This window comes from Salvelinus fontinalis, chromosome 40 (assembly GCF_029448725.1).
Source record: "Salvelinus fontinalis isolate EN_2023a chromosome 40, ASM2944872v1, whole genome shotgun sequence".
NCBI lineage: Eukaryota > Metazoa > Chordata > Actinopteri > Salmoniformes > Salmonidae > Salvelinus > Salvelinus fontinalis.
This window is the reverse complement of record NC_074704.1, coordinates 946345-971398: the sequence shown is the minus strand read 5'-3', so window position 1 is coordinate 971398 and position 25054 is coordinate 946345. Positions and strand designations below refer to the sequence as shown.

General features: G+C 40.5%; 1 protein-coding gene across 3 annotated transcripts in view; it reads left to right on the top strand.

The window, feature by feature from the left end:
- The window catches only part of LOC129839544 (zinc finger protein 239-like), a 126626-nt gene that overhangs the window by 99693 nt on the left and 1879 nt on the right, over positions 1–25054 (top strand). The window contains exons 1-2 of one of the 3 annotated variants that reach the window (XM_055907064.1): positions 1129–1761; positions 17528–17626. In XM_055907064.1, coding sequence (XP_055763039.1) covers positions 1362–1761; positions 17528–17626 — 499 coding nt within the window. In that variant the 5' untranslated portion in view covers positions 1129–1361. Of the gene's footprint in view, positions 1–1128; positions 1762–17527; positions 18871–25054 lie in introns of those variants that run through there. The other 2 variants (XM_055907061.1, XM_055907062.1) reach the window with 2 other exon arrangements.

Genomic DNA, 25054 nt, shown 5'->3' with positions numbered 1-25054 from the left:
GACCTACTCAGTACTGTTACACCGTGTAGGAGCAGTTTGGACCTACTCGGTACTGTTACACCGTGTAGGAGCAGTTTGGACCTACTCAGTACTGTTACACCGTGTAGGAGCAGTTTGGACCTACTCAGTACTGTTACACCGTGTAGGAGCAGTTTGGACCTACTCAGTACTGTTACACCGTGTAGGAGCAGTGTGGACCTACTCAGTATTGTTACACTGTGTAGGAGCAGTTTGGACCTACTCAGTACTGTTACACCGTGTAGGAGCAGTTTGGACCTACTCAGTACTGTTACACCATGTAGGAGCAGTTTGGACCTACTCAGTACTGTTACACCGTGTAGGAGCAGTTTGGACCTACTCAGTACTGTTACACCGTGTAGGAGCAGTTTGGACCTACTCAGTACTGTTACACCGTGTAGGAGCAGTTTGGACCTACTCAGTACTGTTACACCGTGTAGGAGCATTTGGGACCTACTCAGTACTGTTACACCGTGTAGGAGCAGTTTGGACCTAGCTGTACTGTTACACCGTGTAGGAGCAGTTTGGACCTACTCAGTACTGTTACACCGCGTAGGAGCAGTTTGGACCTACTCAGTACTGTTACACTGTGTAGGAGCAGTTTGGACCTACTCAGTACTGTTACACCGTGTAGGAGCAGTTTAGACCTACTCAGTACTGTTACACCGTGTAGCAGCAGTTTGGACCTACTCAGTACTGTTACACCGTGTAGGAACAGTTTGGACCTACTCAGTACTGTTACACCGTGTAGGAGCAGTTTGGACCTACTCAGTACTGTTACACCGTGTAGGAGCAGTTTGGACCTACTCAGTACTGTTACACCGTGTAGGAGCAGTTTGGACCTTGCTGCCTTATTGGGATATTATCTGTTTGTTTGATTGATTTCCTAAATGCAGATGTACAGTAGTATGGTAGGGTGTTTTAAATGCTCACTCATTAAAGATATTAGCTAATCAACAATGCTTCTCTTTGTACGTAACAATATAATAATATTATATAATGAAATCAATGAAAACCAATTTTTTGTCTAAAAATAAAACTTTTCCTTTGACTGTTACCCAGCAGATGGCGATGTGCTTGTTTCAGGCAATTCTGCCAGTGTGACGTACAATCTAATGGACGAGACGCTTTTTCGACAACAACGTCGAGTTATCCACCTCCGTAGCTTTTAGCCAACATAGGCGACAATATTCAAGCTCTTTAAACGCTTTCGGTGCATACTAGCCACCGTGTTTTAAACACACTTGTCGTATCTCCTGGCTAGTTACCCAATTTAATATTTACGTTGTTGTTAGTCAGCTAGCTGGCTGAGTAAATTAGCAGTAGTGCTAGTCTAGTCACTAATGCTAACTAGCTATTTAGCTAACATCCCAACCATGAGCTCAGTAAACGACTCCTCACCTTCTAAAGATGGGATCTGCTGGACGGAGAAAGAAACTCTGGGGCTGAACATTGTCGTGAAAGAGGAGAAGGAAGAAGAGGATGTCACAGTAAAAAAAGAAGTAAAGGGCGAGGCTGTTACAGTGAAAGAAGAAGAGTTAGAAGTTAAATTGACAGAAGGTGAAGAAGCGTTCAGAGTGGAAGAGGATGTTACAGTAAAAGAAGAGGGGGAGGTAAAAGAAGAGGTGGGGGAGATGACTGTCACAGTGAAAGAAGAGGAAGACATTTTTGGAATGAAGGAAGTGGGGGAGATTACTGTCACATTGGAAGAAGAAGAGGAGACAGGAGATCTGATTAACAGCAGTGAGTAATATCTTTAAAACAGGGGTACAAACTCTGCTGTTGTTGAACCGATGTGTGGTTTTAAAGGGGCATTCTACTGAGGGTCTACACTTTAATAGTTCTGTGCTGTAGGAATTGTTACAACTACAAAGAGTGGGGGGCGGCCAACAAAACGTTTATGGATCAAATGCTTCCCGTTATATTTTTCACAACATTTGTAAACATCTGAATATCTCTTTCTGTAGTGCTTTGCTTGACATCACATTAAAAAGTAAAAATCAACTCATGTCTGACTTCAAATGATGAAGAGGACAGAATCAAGACAATGAAGGATAATTTTGATCTGGATGAAATGTATGAAGAAAAAAAAATGACCATAGGTTATTTAAAATCCTTAATAGTATTTTGATGCATCAATCTAAGTAACATAATAATAAATATTCCCCATCAGAATCCGTCAGTTTAAACTAGAGATATTGAGACGTAGCATATGGGCTGAGTCTTAATCCACCTCATCTGCCTAGGTTGGCCTTCCGCAACTGCTGTGGAAGATGGCCGAGCTACAAATCACATTTTATATGTCACATGCGCCAAATACAACAGGTGTAGTAGACCTTACAGTGAAATGCTGAATACAACAGGTGTAGTAGACCTTACAGTGAAATGCTGAATACAACAGGTGTAGTAGACCTTACAGTGAAATGCTGAATACAACAGGTGTAGTAGACCTTACAGTGAAATGCTGAATACAACAGGTGTAGTAGACCTTACAGTGAAATGCTGAATACAACAGGTGTAGTAGACCTTACAGTGAAATGCTGAATACAACAGGTGTAGTAGACCTTACAGTGAAATGCTGAATACAACAGGTGTAGTAGACCTTACAGTGAAATGCTGAATACAACAGGTGTAGTAGACCTTACAGTGAAATGCTGAATACAACAGGTGTAGACCTTACAGTGAAATGATTACTGACAAGCACTTAACCAACAATGCAATTTTAAGAAAAATATTGACTAAATAAACGAAAGAAAAAAAATAAAAGAGCAACAATAAAATAACAATAATGAGGATATATACAGGGGGTACCAGTACCGAGTCAATGTGCAGGGGTACAGGTTAGTAATGAGGTTATATACAATGAGTACCGGTACCGAGTCAATGTGCAGGGGTACAGGTTAGTAATGAGGTTATATACAATGAGTACCGGTACCGAGTCAATGTGCAGGGGTACAGGTTAGTGTTGAGGCTATATACAATGAGTACCGGTACCTTTATCAATGTGCTGGGGTACGGGTTAGTAATGAGGATATATACAGGGGGTACCTGTACCGAGTCAATGTGCTGGGGTACAGGTTAGTAATGAGGCTATATACAGTGAGTACCAGTACCTTTATCAATGTGCTGGGGTACAGGTTAGTAATGAGGATATATACAGGGGGTACCTGTACCGAGTCAATGTGCTGGGGTACAGGTTAGTAATGAGGCTATAAACAATGAGTACCGGTACCTTTATCAATGTGCTGGGGTACAGGTTAGTATTGAGGATATATACAGGGGGTACCTGTACCGAGTCAATGTGCTGGGGTACAGGTTAGTAATGAGGCTATAAACAATGAGTACCGGTACCTTTATCAATGTGCTGGGGTACAGGTTAGTATTGAGGATATATACAGGGGGTACCTGTACCGAGTCAATGTGCTGGGGTACAGGTTAGTAATGAGGCTATATACAGGGGGTACCGGTAACTTTATCAATGTGCTGGGTACAGGTTAGTAATGAGGCAATATACAATGAGTACCGGTACTGAGTCAACGTGCAGGGGTACAGGTTAGTAATGAGGCTATATACAGGGGGTACCAGTACCGAGTCAATGTGCTGGGGTACAGGTTAGTGGAGGTAATTGAGGTAATATGGACATGTAGGTAGGGGTAAAATGACTATGCATAGATAATAAACAGTGAGTAGCAGCAACGTAAAAAAAAAAGGTGTTTGTTAGACCTTGAGACATCCTGAAAATCGATCTTCTCACGAAAACGTCTGTAGCGTCCGAACGGTTTGGCCTACAAAACTATAATGACCATTCTATGGAAAAGGGAGCCTCTTTTCTTCCGTTTTGCTCTACGACCCCTTCATCTGAAGGTGACCCATACAAATGTATGGCAGTATGGAGATATATATAGATATTAACCCTTCATCTGAAGGTAACCCATACAAATGGATGGGAGTATGGAGATATATATAGATAGATATTAAACCTTCATCTGAAGGTGACCCATACAAATGTATGGCAGAATGGAGATATATATAAATATTTAACCTTCATCTGGAGGTGACCCATACAAATGAATGGACGTATGGAGATATATATAGATATTAACCATCTGGAGGTGACCCATACAAATGAATGGACGTATGGAGGTGGTTTTGTGTCAACAAAAATAAGGGGTTAAATATGTGTCCAAAAAACCTAAATATTTCCTATATCTTTCTTATATCTGCTCGATCTAGGACAGGCACTTCAAAACCATATTCCTTATTAATAAACATTTTGACTGTCTTTTCTTGCCATTTATGAACGTGTTATTCAATGCGTTTCTATGGCTTATCGTAGTAAAGGCCAAATTCGATATTTAATCAAATAATGTTTAAATATTTTGGGGGCGATACCTAAAGGGGTCCTACAATTACAAATCAAATGGCTAAATGATCATAACCATCTTAAAACAATTCCATATGTTTGCTGGGTTTAAAAGTACCAACATTCCTAATGTTGGAAATTATTTGTGTCAAACAGTAACACTGTTTCTTTTATTAACCTTTTGTAACACAAGTTGATGTTTTAAATTCCCTTTTTCTCTCAGATTTTATGTTTACAAATGTTTTTTAAAAATGTTTTTCATGTTTTGAACAGTTATTTTCATACATTTCATCCATTCCATGTTATTCATTCAACGTTTTGAGTTTCTGTGATACTCAGGCTGAGAAATTGGCCATTTTCGCTCTCAAAATCAAAACAATTTTAAAGAAAAAATTATATTGTATGTTTTAAGTCCACAACGATGCTTACACCACATCAGGAGACCAATGTTGAGGTCTACGGAAAATGTTTTAAATAACCTTTTGGGGTGTAGTTACACTTTAATTAATGCACCTGGCAAGAGGCTATTCATTTAGCTGTGTTTTTGTAGCCCACGTGTGATGGTAGAGTTAGTGAAACAAATACCCACTGGATTGATGCCAATAATCATGATATCATTCTGCCGCGTAGCAGAGGCTAGTTACATTTTACATTTTAGTCATTTAGCAGACGCTCTTATCCAGAGCGTCTTACAGTAGAGTGCATACATTTTATTACATACATTTTTATTACATTTTTTTTACATACTGAGACAAGGATATCCCTACCGGCCAAACCCTCCCTAACCCGGACGACGCTATGCCAATTGTGCGTCGCCACACGGACCTCCCGGTTGCGGCCGGCTGCGACAGAGCCTGGGCGCGAACCCAGAGACTCTGGTGGCACAGCTAGCACTGCGATGCAGTGCCCTAGACCACTGCGCCACCCGGGAGGTTTGTAGTTTGTAGTTAACATTTAATTGAGAAGGTTTTTGGGAAGGCCTTTCCATCTACTAGAAGACGTTAGCATCATCGCTAACGGCTATACACAGTGGTAGACGCGCGGACCACACATACACACAGACAGACATCCTCATTGCCTCTTCACCAAGTTGCAGGAAATACGAATCACTGATGCATTCTGTTCATGTCTTATGATAAACCTGGGTAAATTAATTTGTTTTAAATAAATTTTGTTGATTCCCTACTGGATTTCAAATCATCATTACCACTTCTATGACATGGGATGTTCAAATTCACGAGCATCAAGCTCTCTCCCTCCTTTGTCTACAGAGCACACAAATTGTACCGGGAGGGGGTACAGACTACGTTTCCCTGTCAACATTCACTTTGTGAGGTGCCTCTCCTCTCAATAGATGACTAGAATATGCATATGGTTCATTCCAGCAGGAGAGGGATCGACAGACTACGTTTCCCTGTCAACAGGTGTCTTTCCTCTCAATAGATGACTAGAATATGCATATGGTTCATTCTAGCAGGAGAGGGCTCGACAGACTAGCCAATTTAAACTGTTTGATGAAAAGTATACCTAGTAATATGAAGTGGATAAAATAGTGGGCTGAAAATGAGTGGTAACTGGCTGATTAGCCGACGGCCAGCGCTGATGGAAAACACAGAGTTCAGTACAATAGAGCTCAGTACAATAACATACGTTATAGTATATTCAACTCTAATGTGTATTGAACTCTACACTACTGTACTTTACTGAGCTATACTCCACTTTTCTGTACAGTATTCTACTGAGCTCTACTCTACTCTACTGTACTGTACTCTACAGTACTCTACTGTACTCTGCTGTACTGTACTCTACTGTACTGTACTCTACAGTACTCTACTGTACTCTGCTGTATTCTACTGTGCTCTACTGTACTCTACTCTACAGTACTCTACTGTACTCTGCTGTACTCTACTGTGCTCTACTGTACTCTACTCTACAGTACTCTACTGTACTCTGCTGTACTCTACTGTACTCTACTGTACTCTGCTGTACTCTACTCTACTGTACTCTACAGTACTCTGCTGTGCTATACTGTACTGTGCTGTACTCTACTGTACTGTGCTCTACAGTACTCTGCTGTACTCTACTGTCCAAACTTGTGAACCCAACTGTGGTTTGTGAATACTATGATTTCACATTGTAGCCAATTCAATTGCAGAAATTCCATTACTGTTTTTCCAGAAATGTCGATTTGTAAATCTTAATACTCTGAACCACAATATAAATGTGTAAAGTGTTGGTCCCATGTTTCATGAGCTGAAATAAAAGATCACAGAAATGTTATTTCTCTATAATGTTGTTGCACAAATTTGTTTACATCCCTGTCAGTGACCATTTCTCCTTTCCCAAGATCCACCCACCTGACAGGTGTGTCATTGGTTAAACATCATTACACAGGTGCACTTTGTGCTGAGGAAAATAAAAGGCCACTCTAAAATGCCACAGATGTCTCAAGTTTTGAGTGAGCGTGCAATTGGCTTGTTGACTGCAGGAATATCCACCAGAGCTGTTGCCAGAAAATGGAATGTTCATTTCTCTACCATAAGCCGCCTCCAACTTTGTTTTTGAGAATATGGCAGTGCGTCCAACCGGCCTCACAACCGCAGACTACGTGTAACCACACCAGTCCAGGACCTCCACATCCAGCTTCTTCACCAGCGGGATCGTCTGAGACCAGCCACCCGGAAAAGCTGATGAAACTGTGGGAAACTGTGCACAACCAAAGAATTTCTGCACAAACTGTCAGAAACCGTCTCAGGGAAGCTCATCTGCATGCTCATCATCCTCACCAGGGTCTTGACCTGGTGCAGTTCGGCGTCGTAACCGACTCCAGTGGAAAAATGCTCACCTTCATTGGCGACTGGCAAGCTGGAGAAGTGGGCTTTTCACGGATAAATTCCAGTTTCAACTGTATCCGGCAGACAGTGTGGCGTTTATGGCATCGTGTGGGCGAGCGGTTTGCTGATGTCAAGGAATTGCATTTTATCGATGGCAATTTGAATGCACAGAGATACCGTGACAAGATCCTGAGGCCCGTCGTCGTGCCATTCATCCACCGCCCTCACCTCATGTTTCAGCATGATGAGATCCTGAGGCCCGTCGTCATGCCATTCATCCACCGCCATCACCTCATGTTTCAGCAAGATAATGCCCCATGTCACAAGGATCTCTACACAATTCCTGGAAGCTGAACATGTCCCGGTTCTTCCATGGCCTGCAGACTCACCAGACATGTCACTCATTGAGCATGTTTGGGATGCTCTGGATCGACATGTACAACAGCGTGTTCCAGTTCCCGCCATTATCCAGCACCTCTTGCACAGCCATTGAAGAGGAGTGGGACAACAGTCCAGAGGCTACAATCAACAGGCGGATCAACTCTATGTGAAGGAGATGTTGTGTTGCGCTGCATGAGGCAAAATGGTGGTCACACCAGATACTGACTGGTTTTCTGATCCACAACCCTTTCTTTAAGGTATCTGTGACCAACAGATGCATATCTGTATTCCCAGTCATGTGAAATCCATACATTAGGCCCTAATGAATTTGAATTTGAAAATGTTGCCTGTTGCGTTTTATATTTTTGTTCTGTGTATTCAAATTGTACAGTACAACGGAGTCATGTCTTCAAATCATATTTTATCTGTCACATACACACGGTTAGCAGATGTTAATGTGAGTGTAGCGAAATGCTTGTGCTTCTAGTTCCGACCGCGCAGTAATATTTAACAAGTAATCTAACAATTTCACAACAACTACCTTATACACACAAGTGTAAAGGAATGAATAAGAATATGTACATATAAATACACTGCTCAAAAAAATAAAGGGAACACTTAAACAACACAATGTAACTCCAAGTCAATCACACTTCTGTGAAATCAAACTGTCCACTTAGGAAGCAACACTGAATGGCAATAAATTTCACATGCTGTTGTGCAAATGGAATAGACAAAAGGTGGAAATTATAGGCAATTAGCAAGACACCCCCAATAAAGGAATGGTTCTGCAGGTGGTGACCACAGACCACTTCTCAGTTCCTATGCTTCCTGGCTGATGTTTTGGTCACTTTTGAATGCTGGCGGTGCTTTCACTCTAGTGGTAGCATGAGACGGAGTCTACAACCCACACAAGTGGCTCAGGTAGTGCAGTTCATCCAGGATGGCACATCAATGCGAGCTGTGGCAAAAAGGTTTGCTGTGTCTGTCAGCGTAGTGTCCAGAGCATGGAGGCGCTACCAGGAGACAGGCCAGTACATCAGGAGACGTGGAGGAGGCCGTAGGAGGGCAACAACCCAGCAGCAGGACCGCTACCTCCGCCTTTGTGCAAGGAGGTGCACTGCCAGAGCCCTGCAAAATGACCTCCACCAGAGAGACGGTCACGCCACACACACAAGGGCGCGTAAAGTCCCAGTCCAACAAACAGGACGAAACTGATCAGGAAAAGAAACCACAAGAATAATCAAACACCACAAACAGAAAAACAAGCCCGCACAAAAGCCGGCGGGCCAACTGGGTTTAAATAGCCCACAACCAAACCTAAACACGAAACAGGTGCAACAAATCAGACACAACTAAATGAAACAGAAAAGGGGATCGGTGGCAGCTAGTAGGCCTGCGACGACGACCGCCGAGCACCGCCCGAACAGGAAGAGGCACCATCTTCGGCGGGATTCGTGACATAACTGCAATTCTTTATATTGCCAGCAAAAATATTGCAATCAGACAACAGAGATTATTTTAAAAACTGAATGATTTTTTCTAGTTACTTAAACATTCAGAAAGGATGTTTGCAAAAAAAAATGTTTTGTTGACAAACCCCTATGGAACAATCCTTGGATAGCTTTTCAGAATTTACCGGTTAAATTGGCCTGGAAAACTAATGGCATAGAAACTGTAAATGACTTGGTAATAAGAAATACAATTATTTACATTGACCAATGTAGACATTTTTCAAATACATGCAACTTAAAAGTTTTATATCACAAAATGCCAATCTGAAATCGTTTGGACATCAGAGCAACCTTGAGGGAATATTGTTTGAGTCCAAGTCTAAGTCCAGTAGGCTTCTTAACAGCTTCTACCCCCAAGCCATAAGACTCCTGAACAGCTAATTAAAGGGTTACCCAGACCCTTCTTTTACGCTGCTGCTACTCTCTGTTTTTTATCGATGCATAGTCACTTTAACCTGTTTGGCATGCAAGCCCGACGTCGGTACACTTATGGCAACAGCCAGCTCAAAGTGCAGGGCGCGAAATTCAAAAGATTTTTTTTTTTTAATATTTAACTTTCACACATTAACAAGTCCAATACAGCATATGAAAGGTACACATCTTGTGAATCAAGCCAACATGTCCGATTTTTAAAATGTTTTACAGGGAAGACACAATATGTAAATCTATTAGCTAACCACGTTAGCAAAAGACACCACTTATCTTACTCCATCAGTTTTTTACTCCACCAGTAGCTATCACAAATTCGACCAAATAAAGATATAAATAGCCACTAACCAAGAAACAAATTCATCAGATGACAGTCTGATAACATATTTATTGTATAGCATATGTTTTGTTAGAAAAATGTTTATATTTCAGGTATAAATCATAGTTTACCATTGCAGCCACCATCAAAACTCGACTAGAATAACTACAGAGAGCAACGTGTATTACCTAATTACTCATCATAAAACATTTCTTAAAAATACACAGCGTACAGCAATTGAAAGACACAGATCTTGTGAATCCAGACAATATTTCAGATTTTCTAAGTGTTTTACAGCGAAAACATAATATAGCGTTATATTAGCTTAGCACAGTAGCAAACCACACAACAGCATTGATTCCAGCCAAACATAGCGATAACGTATTCACCACCAAAATATATTAATTTTCACTAACCTTCTCAGAATTCTTCAGATGACAGTCCTGTAACATCATATTACACAATGCATATAGAGTTTGTTCGAAAATGTGCATATTTAGCGGCACAAATCGTGCTTATACAATGAAAATAGTGTCCAAATACTCAAGCAATCTGTCCGGCCCCATCTTGGAAAGACACCTATTCTTATCGAAAACTATTCATAAACTTGACTAAAAAAATACAGGTTGGACAGCAATTGAAAGACAAATTAGTTCTTAATGCAATCGCTGAATTACATTTTTAAAATTAACGTTACTGCGCAATGCAGGGTGCGATAAAGCAAGGCTACACTGCAAGTAATGGCGTCTTAAGCATTTTACTTTTTCCAACAGAACAATGAATTATCAGCATAAATAGTTCTTACTTTTGGATGAACTCCCATCAGAATCTTGGGAAAGATGTCCTTTGTCCACAAGAATCGTTGCTAGGTTGGAGAACGTCGTCTTCAACGTTGCAATTAGCAGTAAACAATAGCCATGTGGGCCAGAGATACCCAACTTCCTACAACGTCACGAAAATAAATACCCGAAAATCGCAATATACTGACATAAACTGATATAATTCGGTTTAAAATAACAACATTACGATGTCTTTAACACCTATATCGAATAAAAACAGAGCCGGATATAACTAGGAGCTAAAACAAGAGCTTCTAACATGACATGCCAAGACCCTCCCTGCGTCAGAGCGAAGAGTGGAAAGATGGGACATTTCGGTTCCAAGCAATTTATAACCTTTGGGAACTACGTAGAAACTCCATTTCAAGTCTCCCTATTCGCTGACACCCAGGGGAAGGCGTATGCAGTTCATCTCAACCAATAGAAGACAGGCAAATTAATACACAGGTCTCAGAACAGCCAGCAAAATTCTGCATTCTGACATACACATAGGAAAATTGCTCTAAGTCCAGTTCTGTTTCACCCACAGATATAATTCAAACGGTTTTAGAAACTAGAGAGTGTTTTCTATCCAATAGTAATAATAATATGCATATTGTACGAGCAAGAATTGAGTACGAGGCCTTTTTGAAATGGGCACCTTTTATCTGGCTACTCAATACTGCCCCTTGAGCCCAAAGAGGTTAACTCTACGTACATATTACCTCAATTACCTCAACTAACCGGTGCCCCCGCACATTGACTCTGTACTGGTACCCCCTGTTTATAGCCTCCACATTGACTCTGTACTGGTACCCCCTGTATATAGCCTCCACATTGACTCTGTACTGGTACCCCCTGTATATTGTCTCCACATTGACTCTGTACTGGTACCCCCTGTATATAGCCTCCACATTGACTCTGTACCCCCTGTATATAGCCTCCACATTGACTCTGTACTGGTCCCCCCTGTATATACCCTCCACATTGACTCTGTACTGGTACCCCCTGTACAGTGGGGAGAACAAGTATTTGATACACTGCCGATTTTGCAGGTTTTCCTACTTACAAAGCATGTAGATGTCTAATTTTTATCATAGGTACACTTCAACTGTGAGAGACGGAATCTAAAACAAAAATCCAGAAAATCACATTGTATGATTTTTAAGTAATTAATTTGCATTAATGCCCAATGCGTTTCTATCGGCTTATTTTGGACCTGAACTTGTCGGCTGCCTTCACGCCGTTGGGACAACTCCCAGTGTTAGGGCGAAGACTTGAGAATCTTGTCATAATATTCAGATCTCTGATTAGTATTTTCTGTTGGTCACATCATTTTACTGTTTGGGGAAAAAATGTAACCGTTTGTTAACCGCTTAATGAGGGGTTGGTTAGTCGGCATCAAAATGTATCTAAATTTGTATCTCTAGACAAAATATCTTTCTGAAACAGAAATGTCTCTAATAATCATGTTTACATGGACACATCCGCGGTCAGTTTACCTGATGCAGAAATATCGCCTTTTCAAAATATATCTTCTGCCACAGCTACTATGTTTTTTTTAAATTTATTTTTAATTTTTTCTGGGGGGGTGGATCAGCTTAATATTGCGGAAAGAATGTTGCTTCCAATGTAATTGTCTGCATCATTTCCAATCCCCCATATTTTTGGGGGTAAATATATATATCCATTCACGTATGCATACATATACACATATATACATACACATACCTACATAGACATACATACTTTTTTAAAGAGTATACCTTTATTATTATTCCCCGCAAACCCTACCACCGATCCCCCAATTGGAGTAAACTGATAAACATTTCTGTTTTTACCTTCAATTTATACATCTTATACACATTTTACAGACACAGTCTACTTTATAATAGTTCTCTCTTGTTTGTTCTTAGTCCTTCCTCTATTTCTGTTGTCCATCCAGTTTGATTTCCACTTGTAACTGTGCTATTTCACAATAGCTCCGCACCTATACACATTTCACAGATCCCGTATGCCCTATATTGTTTATCTTGTTATTAGTCCCACCCTTCAGCTCCACTCAACCTTTCCCATCTATCTTCCAACATCATCCATTTCGGATTTTTATTTGCCATATATTTTTCAACTGTGCTGTGATGCTTCACAAAAGATTTGAATCTTCCTATTCTCATAGCTTCCACGGATTGTAAATTAAAAATAAACATTTTTGCTAAAATAATTATTATATTATTGATTGATTGACTATGGCTTTTCAAATCCCCCAGTATTGCTATCTGTAGCGTTAGTTCTACGCAAATGTTGCAATTCTTCAACCATTCCTGGACCTGTGACCAAAAACGAGCTACATGCGGACAATACCAAAATAAATGGTCTAATGACTCTGCCTCCTCACAGCAGAATCTACAGAGCTGGGAAGATTGTATCCCCCATATATATAACATTCTATTAGTTGCAAGAATTTTGTACAATAATTTAAATTGAAAAATTCGAAGTTTTGAATCCGGCGTTGTTTTGCGTATCAATTCATAAACCATGTGCCATGGAATGGGTACATCGAACATCTCTTCCCAACTATTTTGCAATTTATATGGCACAGCTGTAAGTTTTTTGGTCCTTAAATGAAATTGGTATATGTTTTTATTTATCACACTTTTCTTTAACCATTTATGTTCTTTAATATAAGGCCGACATACAAGTTCCTTACTTTTATCCCCTTCTACTTGCCTCTTCCATTTTTGTGGTAAGGCTGCAATTAATTGGTTGTAATTTTGGGTAGAGCAGACATTTCCATATGTCTGTGTTAGCTGCATGTGTGACATTACTCCACCAGTCCTATTTATGATCATTCACAAATTCACATCATTCACATCATTCACAAAAATTATACCTTTTTTAAACATTTCTTCGATTAATACAGTTTTTTTTATCAATTACTATATTTGAATTTAACCACAAGATTTGTTGTACTATTTGTTCCGTCCTTTCAGGTGGATTAAACTGAAATTGCAACCAACTTTCTAAGGCTTGTTTAAAAAATAAAGATATTTTGGAAATGATTTCCTTTTCAAGCAACCGAAAGTGAGCAGGTGTAATCTGAATAAAGGGAAAAAGGCCCTTCTTGAACATAGGATGAGACATTCGTACCAATCTACTAGAGAACCAGTTTGGATTTAAGTATAACTTTTGTATGACTGATGCCTTTAGTGAGAGGTCTAATGCTTTAATATTTAATAATTTCTGCCCTCCGAATTCATATTCGTTATATAAATAGGCCCTTTTAATTTTATCTGGCTTGCCGTTCCAAATAAAATTGAATATTTTTTGTTCATATAATTTAAAAAGCAGGTCACTAGGTGTAGGCAAAACCATAAGCAAATAGGTAAACTGTGATATGATTAAAGAGTTAATCAGGGTGATTTTCCCACAAATAGACAGGTATTTTCCTTTCCATGGTAGCAAGATCTTATCTATTTTTGCTAACTTTCTATAAAAATTTATTGGAGTGAGATCATTTCTTTCTTTTGGGATTTGTATACCGAGTATGTCCACATCACCGTCAGACCATTTAATTGGTAAACTACATGGCAATGTAAAATGTGTATTTTTTTAGTGATCCAATACGTAATATGGTACATTTATCATAATTTGGTTTTAATCCAGAGAGGATAGCAAATGTATCTAGATCCTCTAAGAGGCCGTGGAGAGTTTCTAGTTGTGGTTTTAAAAGAAAACATGAATCATCAGCGTACAATGACACCTTCGTTTTTAGGCCCTGGATTTCTAATCCCTTAATATTAATGTTTGATCTAATTTTAACAGCTAACATTTCGAAGTCAATAATAAATAGATATGCCGATAGTGGACAAACTTGTTTTACTCCTCTAGATAGTTTAAAACTTTCTGAGATGTGGCCATTATTTACTATTTTACACCTAGGGTTACTATACATAATTTTTACCCATTTTATAAGAGATTCCCCAAAATTTAAATATTCTAGGCATTTATATATAAACTCCAGTCGTACTTTATCAAAAGCCTTTTCAAAATCAGCTATGAAAACCAGGCCTGGTGTCCCCGATATTTCATAGTGTTCCATTGTTTCCAGTACTTGCCTTATATTATCTCCAATGTATCGTCCATGTAAAAAACCTGTCTGATTAGGATGAATAATATCTGACAAAACTTTTTTTATTCTATGCGCCAAGCATTTTGCTAGGATTTTTGCATCACAACACTGAAGTGTAAGAGGTCTCCAATTTTTTAAATGGACTGGATCTTTATATATACCACTTGGGTCCTGTTTCAGTAATAATGATATCACACCTTCTTGTTGCGTGTCTGATAATCTATCATTTATATAGGAGTGGTTAAAACAAGCTAATAATGGTCCTTTGAGTATATCAAAAAAAAATTGTATACTTCCACTGGTATGCCATCCAGTCCTGGAGTTTTCCCATCCTTAAAGGCCCCAATTGCATCAAGTAGTTCCTCCTCTGTAATTAGGCCTTCACATGAGTCTTTCTGTACAGATGTTAATTTTACATTATTATTAGGGAAAAAATCCATACAATTAGTTTCAGTTAGTGGAGATGGAGGAGCCTGAAACGAAAATATATTCTTAAAGTACTTTACTTCCTCTTTCAAAATATCATTTGGTGAATCATGCGTGACTCCATCATTTGTAACAAGTTTTAATACGTTTTTTTTGGTAGCATTTCTATATTGACAATTGAAAAAAAAAATGGTGCATTTTTCCCCATATTCCATCCAGTTCGCTTTATTTTTGTAATATATTACACTGGATCTTTCTTGAATAAGTTCCTCCATTTCTTTTTGTTTTTCCTCTAACTTATTCTGTGCCTCTATGGTACCGTTTTTATTGTTATCTAACTGTACTGTTAGTCCTTCAATTTCCTTTGTTAATATGGACTCTTTTGATCGAAATTGCTTTTGTTTTATAGATGAGTACTGAATTGCATGGCCTCTAAAGGCACACTTAAAAGTGTCCCATACAATATGGGGATCTGCTGTACCTATGTTATGTCTAAAAAAGTCAGTTATAAATTCTTCTGTCCTAGTTCTAAACAATTTATCATCTAGTAGGCTTTGATTAAATTTCCAATATCCTCGCCCACGTGGAAATTCTGTAAGAGTAATATATATGCCAATTATGTGATGGTCCGACCGCATTCTGTCCCCTATCAAACACTTTTTAACTTTTGGTGCCAGAGAGAATGATATAAGAAAGTAGTCAAGGCGACTAGCTTGATTAAGCCTCCGCCATGTATATCTCACTAGGTCAGGGTATTTAAGTCTCCATATATCCACTAATTCCAATACATCCATGACATTCCTGATTTCCTTAAGTGCCTGAGGGTGATAGTTTGTAGTGTGATTTCCTTTCCGGTCCATAGAGGTATTTAAGACCGTATTAAAATCTCCCACTATAATAAGCTACTATGTTATTTAACCCCATCTTAACCCCTTACGTTATTTAACCCCATCTTAACCCCTTATGTACCATTCTAACCCCATCTTAATCCCTTATGTACCGTTCTAACCCCATCTTAACCCCTTATGTACCATTCTAACCCTATCTTAACCCCTTATGTACCATTCTAACCCTATCTTAACCCCTTATGTACCATTCTAACCCCATCTTAATCCCTTATGTACCGTTCTAACCCCATCTTAACCCCTTATGTACCATTCTAACCCTATCTTAACCCCTTATGTACCATTCTAACCCCATCTTAATCCCTTATGTACCGTTCTAACCCCATCTTAACCCCTTATGTACCATTCTAACCCTATCTTAATCCCTTATGTACCGTTCTAACCCCATCTTAACCCCTTATGTACCGTTCTAACCCATCTTAACCCCTTATGTACCATTCTAACCCCATCTTAACCCCTTATGTACCGTTCTAACCCCATCTTAACCCCTTATGTACCGTTCTAACCCCATCTTAACCCCTTATGTACCGTTCTAACCCCATCTTAACCCCTTATGTACCGTTCTAACCCCATCTTAACCCCTTATGTACCGTTCTAACCCCATCTTAACCTCTTATGTACCGTTCTAACCCCATCTTAACCCCTTATGTACCGTTCTAACCCATCTTAACCCCTTATGTACCGTTCTAACCCCATCTTAGCCCCTTATGTACCGTTCTAGTAACAACCCAACAATTGGTTACTAGCTGTCATTATAGCAGGTAAAGGGAGATTACATTTGAAAAAATGCATATTTTCATACATTTCTATTGAATAATAAATCACCAGAATAAGTTCAATAGATATTTTCTTTTACATACAAAATGCAGAGAGCAGAGAGGCGGATAGCAAAGGGTTTGAACAAGTCCCTGCTGATATATTATATATTTGACTAGAAGCATGGGGTAATAATGTCTAGATGCTTTTGTTCCAGTGGAGATTAGTTGATGAATTTCCTGTAAGGGCTGTGGGACAGTGGAGATTAGTTGATGAATTGCCTGGCTGGGCTGTGGGACAGTGGAGATTAGTTGATACATTGCCTGGCTGGGCTGTGGGACAGTGGAGATTAGTTGATACATTGCCTGGCTGGGCTGTGGGACAGTGGAGATACAGTTGATGAATTACCTGGCTGGGCTGTGGGACAGTGGATGTGTAGGAATGATTCAAATAGAACTGTTAACAGCCATTACCCGGGTAGTATTGTGATTAACTAACGGCTATTAACCAATCGGCATCAAGGATCCAAATGTACGGTTTATAATGAGTCTAGATTAAACCTCATAGGAAGACAGTTTTATCATGTGGAGGTTTCATTCAGGTCTCTGTTTAACCAAATACTCTGTCTTTGGCAGGAGAGAGACCAGACTCTCACTCTGACAGCAGTAAGAGTGCTTCAGGGGAACCAGACCCAGAGACTCCCAAACCAGTGAGACGACTCGACTGCTCCCAGTGTAATAAGAGTTTTAAGTTGTCACGGTACCTAAAAATACATCAGAGGACACACACAAGGGAGAAACCTTTTCTCTGCGCCCAGTGTGGAAAGAGTTTTACCCAGTTATGGAGCCTGAACAAACATAATAGAATACACACAGGAGAAAAGCCTTACCGCTGTTCACATTGTGGAAATAATTTTAGGTCGTTAGATAAGCTGAAGGAGCATGAGAGGACACACACAAGGGAGAAACCATACCATTGCTCCTTGTGTGGAACGAGTTTTACCCAGTTAGGAAGCCTGAAAGAGCATGAAAAGAACCACTCAGGAGAAAAGTCTTTCCAATGTTCCCAGTGTGGAAAGAGTTTTTTACGATCACAGCAACTAAAATCACATGAGAGGATACACACAGGGGAGAAACCATACCACTGCTCCCAGTGTGAAAAGAGTTTTACACAGTTAGGGAGCCTGAACAAACATAATAGAATACACACAGGAGAAAAGCCTTATCCCTGTGCCTATTGTCCAAAGAGATTTTCAGGATCACAGGATCTAAAATCACACGAGAGGACACACACAGGGGAGAAACCATACCACTGCTCCCAGTGTGAAAAGAGTTTTGCACAATCAGGGAGCCTGAACAAACATAATAGAATACACACAGGAGAAAAGCCTTACCCCTGTGCCCATTGTGGAAAGAGATTTTCACGATCACAGGACCTAAAATCACATGAGCGGACACACACAGGAGAAAAGCCCTACCCCTGTGCCCATTGTAGAAAGAGATTTTCACTATCACATGACCTAAAATCACATGAGAAAACACACACAGGAGAGATACCTTACCATTGTTCCCTGTGTGGAAATGATTTTTTCCATTTAGGAAGTCTGCGCAAACATAAGAAGAGAAAACACTCTGGAGATGTGTGTACCCATGTTCCCATTGCATAATGAATATCAGGTTGTTAAATAAAAAATACATTTTCCCAGACAGAAGACATGAAATCACATCATAGAATAGACAGGCAGTGTTCTGACTTACGTTTGACTGTTGTTTTATGCCACATTAAATCATATTGTTTATATGAAATCATTCTCTAGAATAGGCCTGTTTTAGTTTTTGAGACAGGATTATGTCTAAAATCAGATTACAATTTTAAAATGTATTTTATTTTGATTCTACACTTTGATATATTGGATACAAGAAACCTTACATGCTCATGATATGATTTGGATATTATAAAATGTAAATTATAAAATGGATGAATATTGTGTGTATTTCTTGATTCTAACCTTTAAAACCTCATTTAGTTGTTTGGTTTACAGCGTGTCAGTCAGAACTTCAGGAGAGTTCTCTTCTAGAGGTCGACCGATTAAGATTTTTCAACGCCGATACCGATTCCGATTATTGGATGCAGATTTAATCGGCCGTTTTTTTATTTATTTATTTATTTGTAATAATGACAATTACAACAATACTCAACGAACACTTATTTTAACTTAATATAATACATCAATAAAATAAATTTAGCCTCAAATAAATAATGAAACATGTTCAATTTGGCTTAAATAATGCAAAAACAAAGTGTTGGAGAAGAAAGTAAAAGTGCAATATGTGCCATGTAAGAAAGCTAACGTTTAAGTTTCTTGCTCAGAACATGAGAACATATGAAAGCTGGTGGTTCCTTTTAACATGAGTCTTCAATATTCCCATGTAAGAAGTTTTAGGTTGTAGTTATTATAGGAATTATAGGACTTTTTCTCTCTATACCATTTGTATTTCATATACCTTTGACTATTGGATGTTCTTATAGGCACTTTAGTATTGCCAGTGTAACTGTATAGCTTCTGTCCCTCTCCTCGCCCCTACCTGGGCTCGAATCAGGAACACATCGACAATAGCCACCCTCGAGGCAGCGTTACCCATCGCTCCACAAAAGCCGCGGCCCTTGCAAGGGGAACAACCACTCCAAGTCTCAGAGCGAGTGACGTTTGAAACGCTATTAGCGCGCACCCCGCTAACTAGCTAGCCATTTTACATCGGTTACACCAGCCTCATCTCAGGAGTTGATGGGCTTGAAGTCAAAAACAGCAGAGCTGCTGGCAAAACGCACCAAAGTCCTGTTTGAATGAATGCTTACGAGCCTGCTGGTGCCTACCATCGCCCAGTCAGACTGCTCTATCAAATCATAGACTTAATTATAACATAATAACACACAGAAATACGAGCCTTAGGTCATTAATATGGTCGAATCTGGAAACTATCATCTCGAAAACAAGACGTTTATTCTTTCAGTGAAATACGGAACCGTTCCTTATTTTATCTAACGGGTGGCATTGCTATGTCTAAATATTCCTGTTACATTGCACAACCTTCAATGTTATGTCATAATTACGTAAAACTCTGGCAAATTAGGCGTCCCAAACTGTTGCATATACACTGACTCTGCGTGCAATGAACGCAAGCGAAGTGACACAATTTCACCTGGTTAATATTGCCTGCTAACCTGGATGTCTTTTAGCTAAATATGCAGGTGTAAAAATATATACTTCTGTGTATTGATTTTAAGAAAGGCATTGTTTATGGTTAGGTACACGTTGGAGCAACGATACGCATCGCATCGATTATATGCAACGCAGGACACGCTAGATAAACTAGTAATATCATCAACCATGTGTAGTTAACTAGTGATTATGATTGATTGATTGATTGTTTTTTATAAGATAAGTTTAATGCTAGCTAGGAACTTACCTTGGCTTACTGCATTCGCATAACAGGCAGGCTCCTCGTGGAGTGCAATGTAATCAGGTGGTTAGAGCGTTGGACTAGTTAACTGTAAGGTTGCAAGATTGAATCCCCCGAGCTGACAAGGTAAAAATCTGTCGTTCTGCCCCTGAACGAGGCACTGTTCCAAGGCCGTCATTGAAAATATGAATGTGTTCTTAACTGACTTGCCTAGTTAAATAAAGATTAAATAAAGGTGTAAAAAAATAAATAATAATAATCGGCCAAATCGGTGTCCAAAAATACAGATTTCCGATTGTTAGCAAAACTTGAAATCGGCCCTAATTAATCGGCCCTTACGATTAATCGGTCGACCTCTAGTCTCTTCTGAGTGGGTGAATGGATGGCTGGAAGGTAGATAACACAACATGTCAGTTGGAATACCAATCACTTAGATCAGGGTTTCCCAAACTCGGTCCTGCCCCATCCATCCCCAACTTCGGTCAATTAGTTGTTTAAAAAAAGGTATTGAGCAGACTGAGGAATTGTTGGTTTGCTCCAGTTGGTGGGTGTGGCTTGAAGCAATGAGTGACGCATTAAGGGCAGCAGTATATTTGGAACCCAATCATTTTTCAACTAGTCACTCAGTACAGCACCTTTTTCTGTTAATTGATCGTTCCACTGCTTTTTTTTGTACTGAACGCAGCTCAGTTTGGACCTACTCGGTACTGTTACACCGTGTAGTAGCAGGTTGGACCTACTCAGTACTGTTACACCGTGTAGGAGCAGTTTGGACCTACTCAGTACTGTTACACCATGTAGGAGCAGTTTGAGACCTACTCAGCACTGTTACACCGTGTAGGAGCAGTTTGGACCTTCTCAGTACTGTTACACCGTGTAGGAGCAGTTTGGATCTACTCAGTACTGTTACACCGTGTAGGAGCAGTTTGGACCTACTCAGTACTCTTACACCGTGTAGGAGCAGTTTGGACCTACTCAGTATTGTTACACCGTGTAGGAGCAGTTTGGACCTGCTCAGTACTGTTACACCGTGTAGGAGCAGTTTGGACCTACTCAGTACTGTTACACCGTGTAGGAGCAGTTTGGACCTACTCAGCACTGTTACACCGTGTAGGAGCAGTTTGGACCTAGCTGCTTATTGTGATACCGGATGTGATACAGCCGGGATTCGAACCAGGGACTGTATTGCGATGCAGTGCCTTAGACCTGCTGCGCCACTCGGGAGCCCAAATATCTGCACTGATTAACATATGCGTGTCTTTCTACGTTTCCATATAATATGAGTATTTATTGATATGAATAGAAACACTTTTTGTCATCAATGTCCGTGTCCAAAGGATCCTCCGCTGTCTTCCTCTTCTTGCCATTGGTGGAGGTTGATGGAGGTACAGAGAGCACGGGTGCACCTGGACGTGGGTTGGGTGTTGGTGAGAAGGAATATACAGATATGCATCTGTTGGTCACAGATACCTTAAATAAAAGGTAGGGGCGTGGATCAGAAAACCAGTCAGTATCTGGTGTGACCACCATTTGCCTCATGCAGCGTGACACGTCTCCATCTCATAGAGTTGATCAGGCTGTTGATTGTGGAATGTTGTTCCACTCCTCTTTAATGGCTGTGTGAAGTTGCTGGATATTGGTGGGAACTAGAACACACTGTTATACACGTCGATCCAGAGCATCCCAAACATGCTCAATGGGTGACATGTCTGGTGAGTATTCAGGCCATGGAGGAACTGGGACATTTTCACCTTCCAGGAATTACGGATCTTTGCCACATGGGACTGTGCATTATCATACTGAAACATGAGGTGATGGCAGCCGATGAATGGCACAACAATGGACCTCAGGATCTTGTCACGGTATCTCTGTGCATTCAAATTGCCATCGACAAAATGCAATTGTTGTCCGTAGCTTATGCCTGCCCATACGTACTGCCAAATTCTCTAAAACGATGTTGAAGATAGCTTATGGTAGAGACATGGACATTCAATTATCTGGCAAACGCTCTGGTGGACAGTCCTGCCGTTAGCATGCAAATTGCACCCTCCCCCCCAAAAATGTGACATCTGTAGCATTGTGTTGAGTGGCCTTATATTGTTCCCAGCACAAGGTGCACCTGTGTAATGATCATGCTGTTTAATCAGCTTCTTGATATGGCACACCTGTCAGTTGGATGGATGATCTTGGCAAAGGAAAAATGCTCACTAATAGAGATGTAAACAAATTTGTGCACAAAATCTGAGAGAAATAAGCTTTTTGTGCGTATGGAACATTTCTGGGATCTTTGGGGGGGGGGGGGGGGGGGGGGGGGGGGCACACAAAAACCGTTACTGGATGAAATACTTCCCAATATATTGTTCTGAGTAGGGGGGGACACACACACAAAACCGTTACTGGATGAAATACTTCCCATTATATTGTTCTGAGTGATTTTGAATCTCTGTCATTTGTTTTTTTAAATCAAAATGGTGTCTTTAGTCCTTCTTTTCTTTAGTTATAAGGTAAGACAGACTGATCTGATTTAAAATATCTATGATACCACATCATCTAACATGTTATTACCACAAACTCATGTCTGATTTCAAATCGATGAGAGGACAGAATCAAGACGAGGAAGGATCGTTTGGATGAAGTGTTATATAGACACCGGCCCCACAGGTTATTACAGGTCATATAGACACCGGCCCCACAGGTTATTACAGGTTCTATAGACACCGGCCCCACAGGTTATTACAGGTTCTATAGACACCGGCCCCACAGGTTATTACAGGTTCTATAGACACCGGCCCCACATGTTATTACAGGTTATTACAGGTTATATAGTCACCGGCCCCACAGGTTATTACAGGTTATATAGACACCGGCCCCACAGGTTATTACAGGTTATATAGACACCGGACCCACAGGTTATTACATGTTATATAGACACCGGCCCCACATGTTATTACAGGTTATTACAGGTTCTATAGACACCGGCCCCACAGGTTATTACAGGTTATATAGACACCGGCCCCACAGGTTATTACAGGTTCAATAGACACCGGCCCCACAGGTTATTACAGGTTCTATAGACACCGGCCCCACAGGTTATTACAGGTTCTATAGACACCGGCCCCACAGGTTATTACAGGTTCTATAGACACCGGCCCCACAGGTTATTACAGGTTCTATAGACACCGGACCCACAGGTTATTACATGTTATATAGACACCGGCCCCACGGGTTATTACAGGTTATTACAGGTTATATAGACACCGGCCCCACGGGTTATTACAGGTTATTACAGGTTATATAGACACCGGCCCCACAGGTTATTACAGGTTATTACAGGTTCTATAGACACCGGCCCCACAGGTTATTACAGGTTATTACAGGTTCTATAGACACCGGCCCCACAGGTTATTACAGGTTCTATAGACACCGGCCCCACAGGTTATTACAGGTTATATAGACACCGGCCCCACAGGTTATTACAGGTTATTACAGGTTCTATAGACACCGGCCCCGCAGGTTATTACAGGTTATTACAGGTTCTATAGACACCGGACCCACAGGTTATTACAGGTTCTATAGACACCGGCCCCACAGGTTATTACAGGTTATTACAGGTTATATAGATACCGGCCCCACATGTTATTACAGGTTATTACAGGTTATATAGACACCGGCCCCACAGGTTATTACAGGTTATATAGACACCGGCCCCACAGGTTATTACAGGTTATATAGACACCGGCCCCACAGGTTATTATAGGTTATTACAGGTTCTATAGACACCGGCCCCACAGGTTATTACCGGTTCTATAGACACCGGCCCCACAGGTTATTACAGGTTCTATAGACACCGGCCCCACAGGTTATTACAGGTTATATAGACACCGGCCCCACAGGTTATTACAGGTTATATAGACACCGGCCCCACAGGTTATTACAGGTTCTATAGACACCGGCCCCACAGGTTATTACAGGTTATTACAGGTTATATAGACCCCGGCCCCACAGGTTATTACAGGTTATATAGACACCGGCCCCACAGGTTATTACAGGTTATATAGATACCGGCCCCACATGTTATTACAGGTTATTACAGGTTCTATAGACACCGGCCCCACGGGTTATTACAGGTTCTATAGACACCGGCCCCACAGGTTATTACAGGTTCTATAGACACCGGCCCCACAGGTTATTACAGGTTCTATAGACACCGGCCCCACAGGTTATTACAGGTTATATAGACCCCGGCCCCACAGGTTATTAAAGGTTATTACAGGTTATATAGACACCGGCCCCACAGGTTATTACGGGTTATATAGACACCGGCCCCACAGGTTATTACAGGTTATTACAGGTTATATAGACCTCAGCCCCACAGGTTATTAAAGGTTATTACAGGTTATATAGACACCGGCCCCACAGGTTATTACAGGTTATATAGACACCGGCCCCGCAGGTTATTACAGGTTATTACAGGTTATATAGACACCGGCCCCACAGGTTAGTGCAGGTTATTACAGGTTCTATAGACACCGGCCCCACAGGTTATTGAATCAACAAGGCATGAGAATCTGCGGATTATCCTGAAGTGAAAACACAAGGGCTGCAAGCATTTCGATACACTCGCATTTCATCTGCAAACCATGTCTATGTGACCAATTCAAATTGGATTTGATTTGTTCTTAGGCATGATACAAAGTGAAG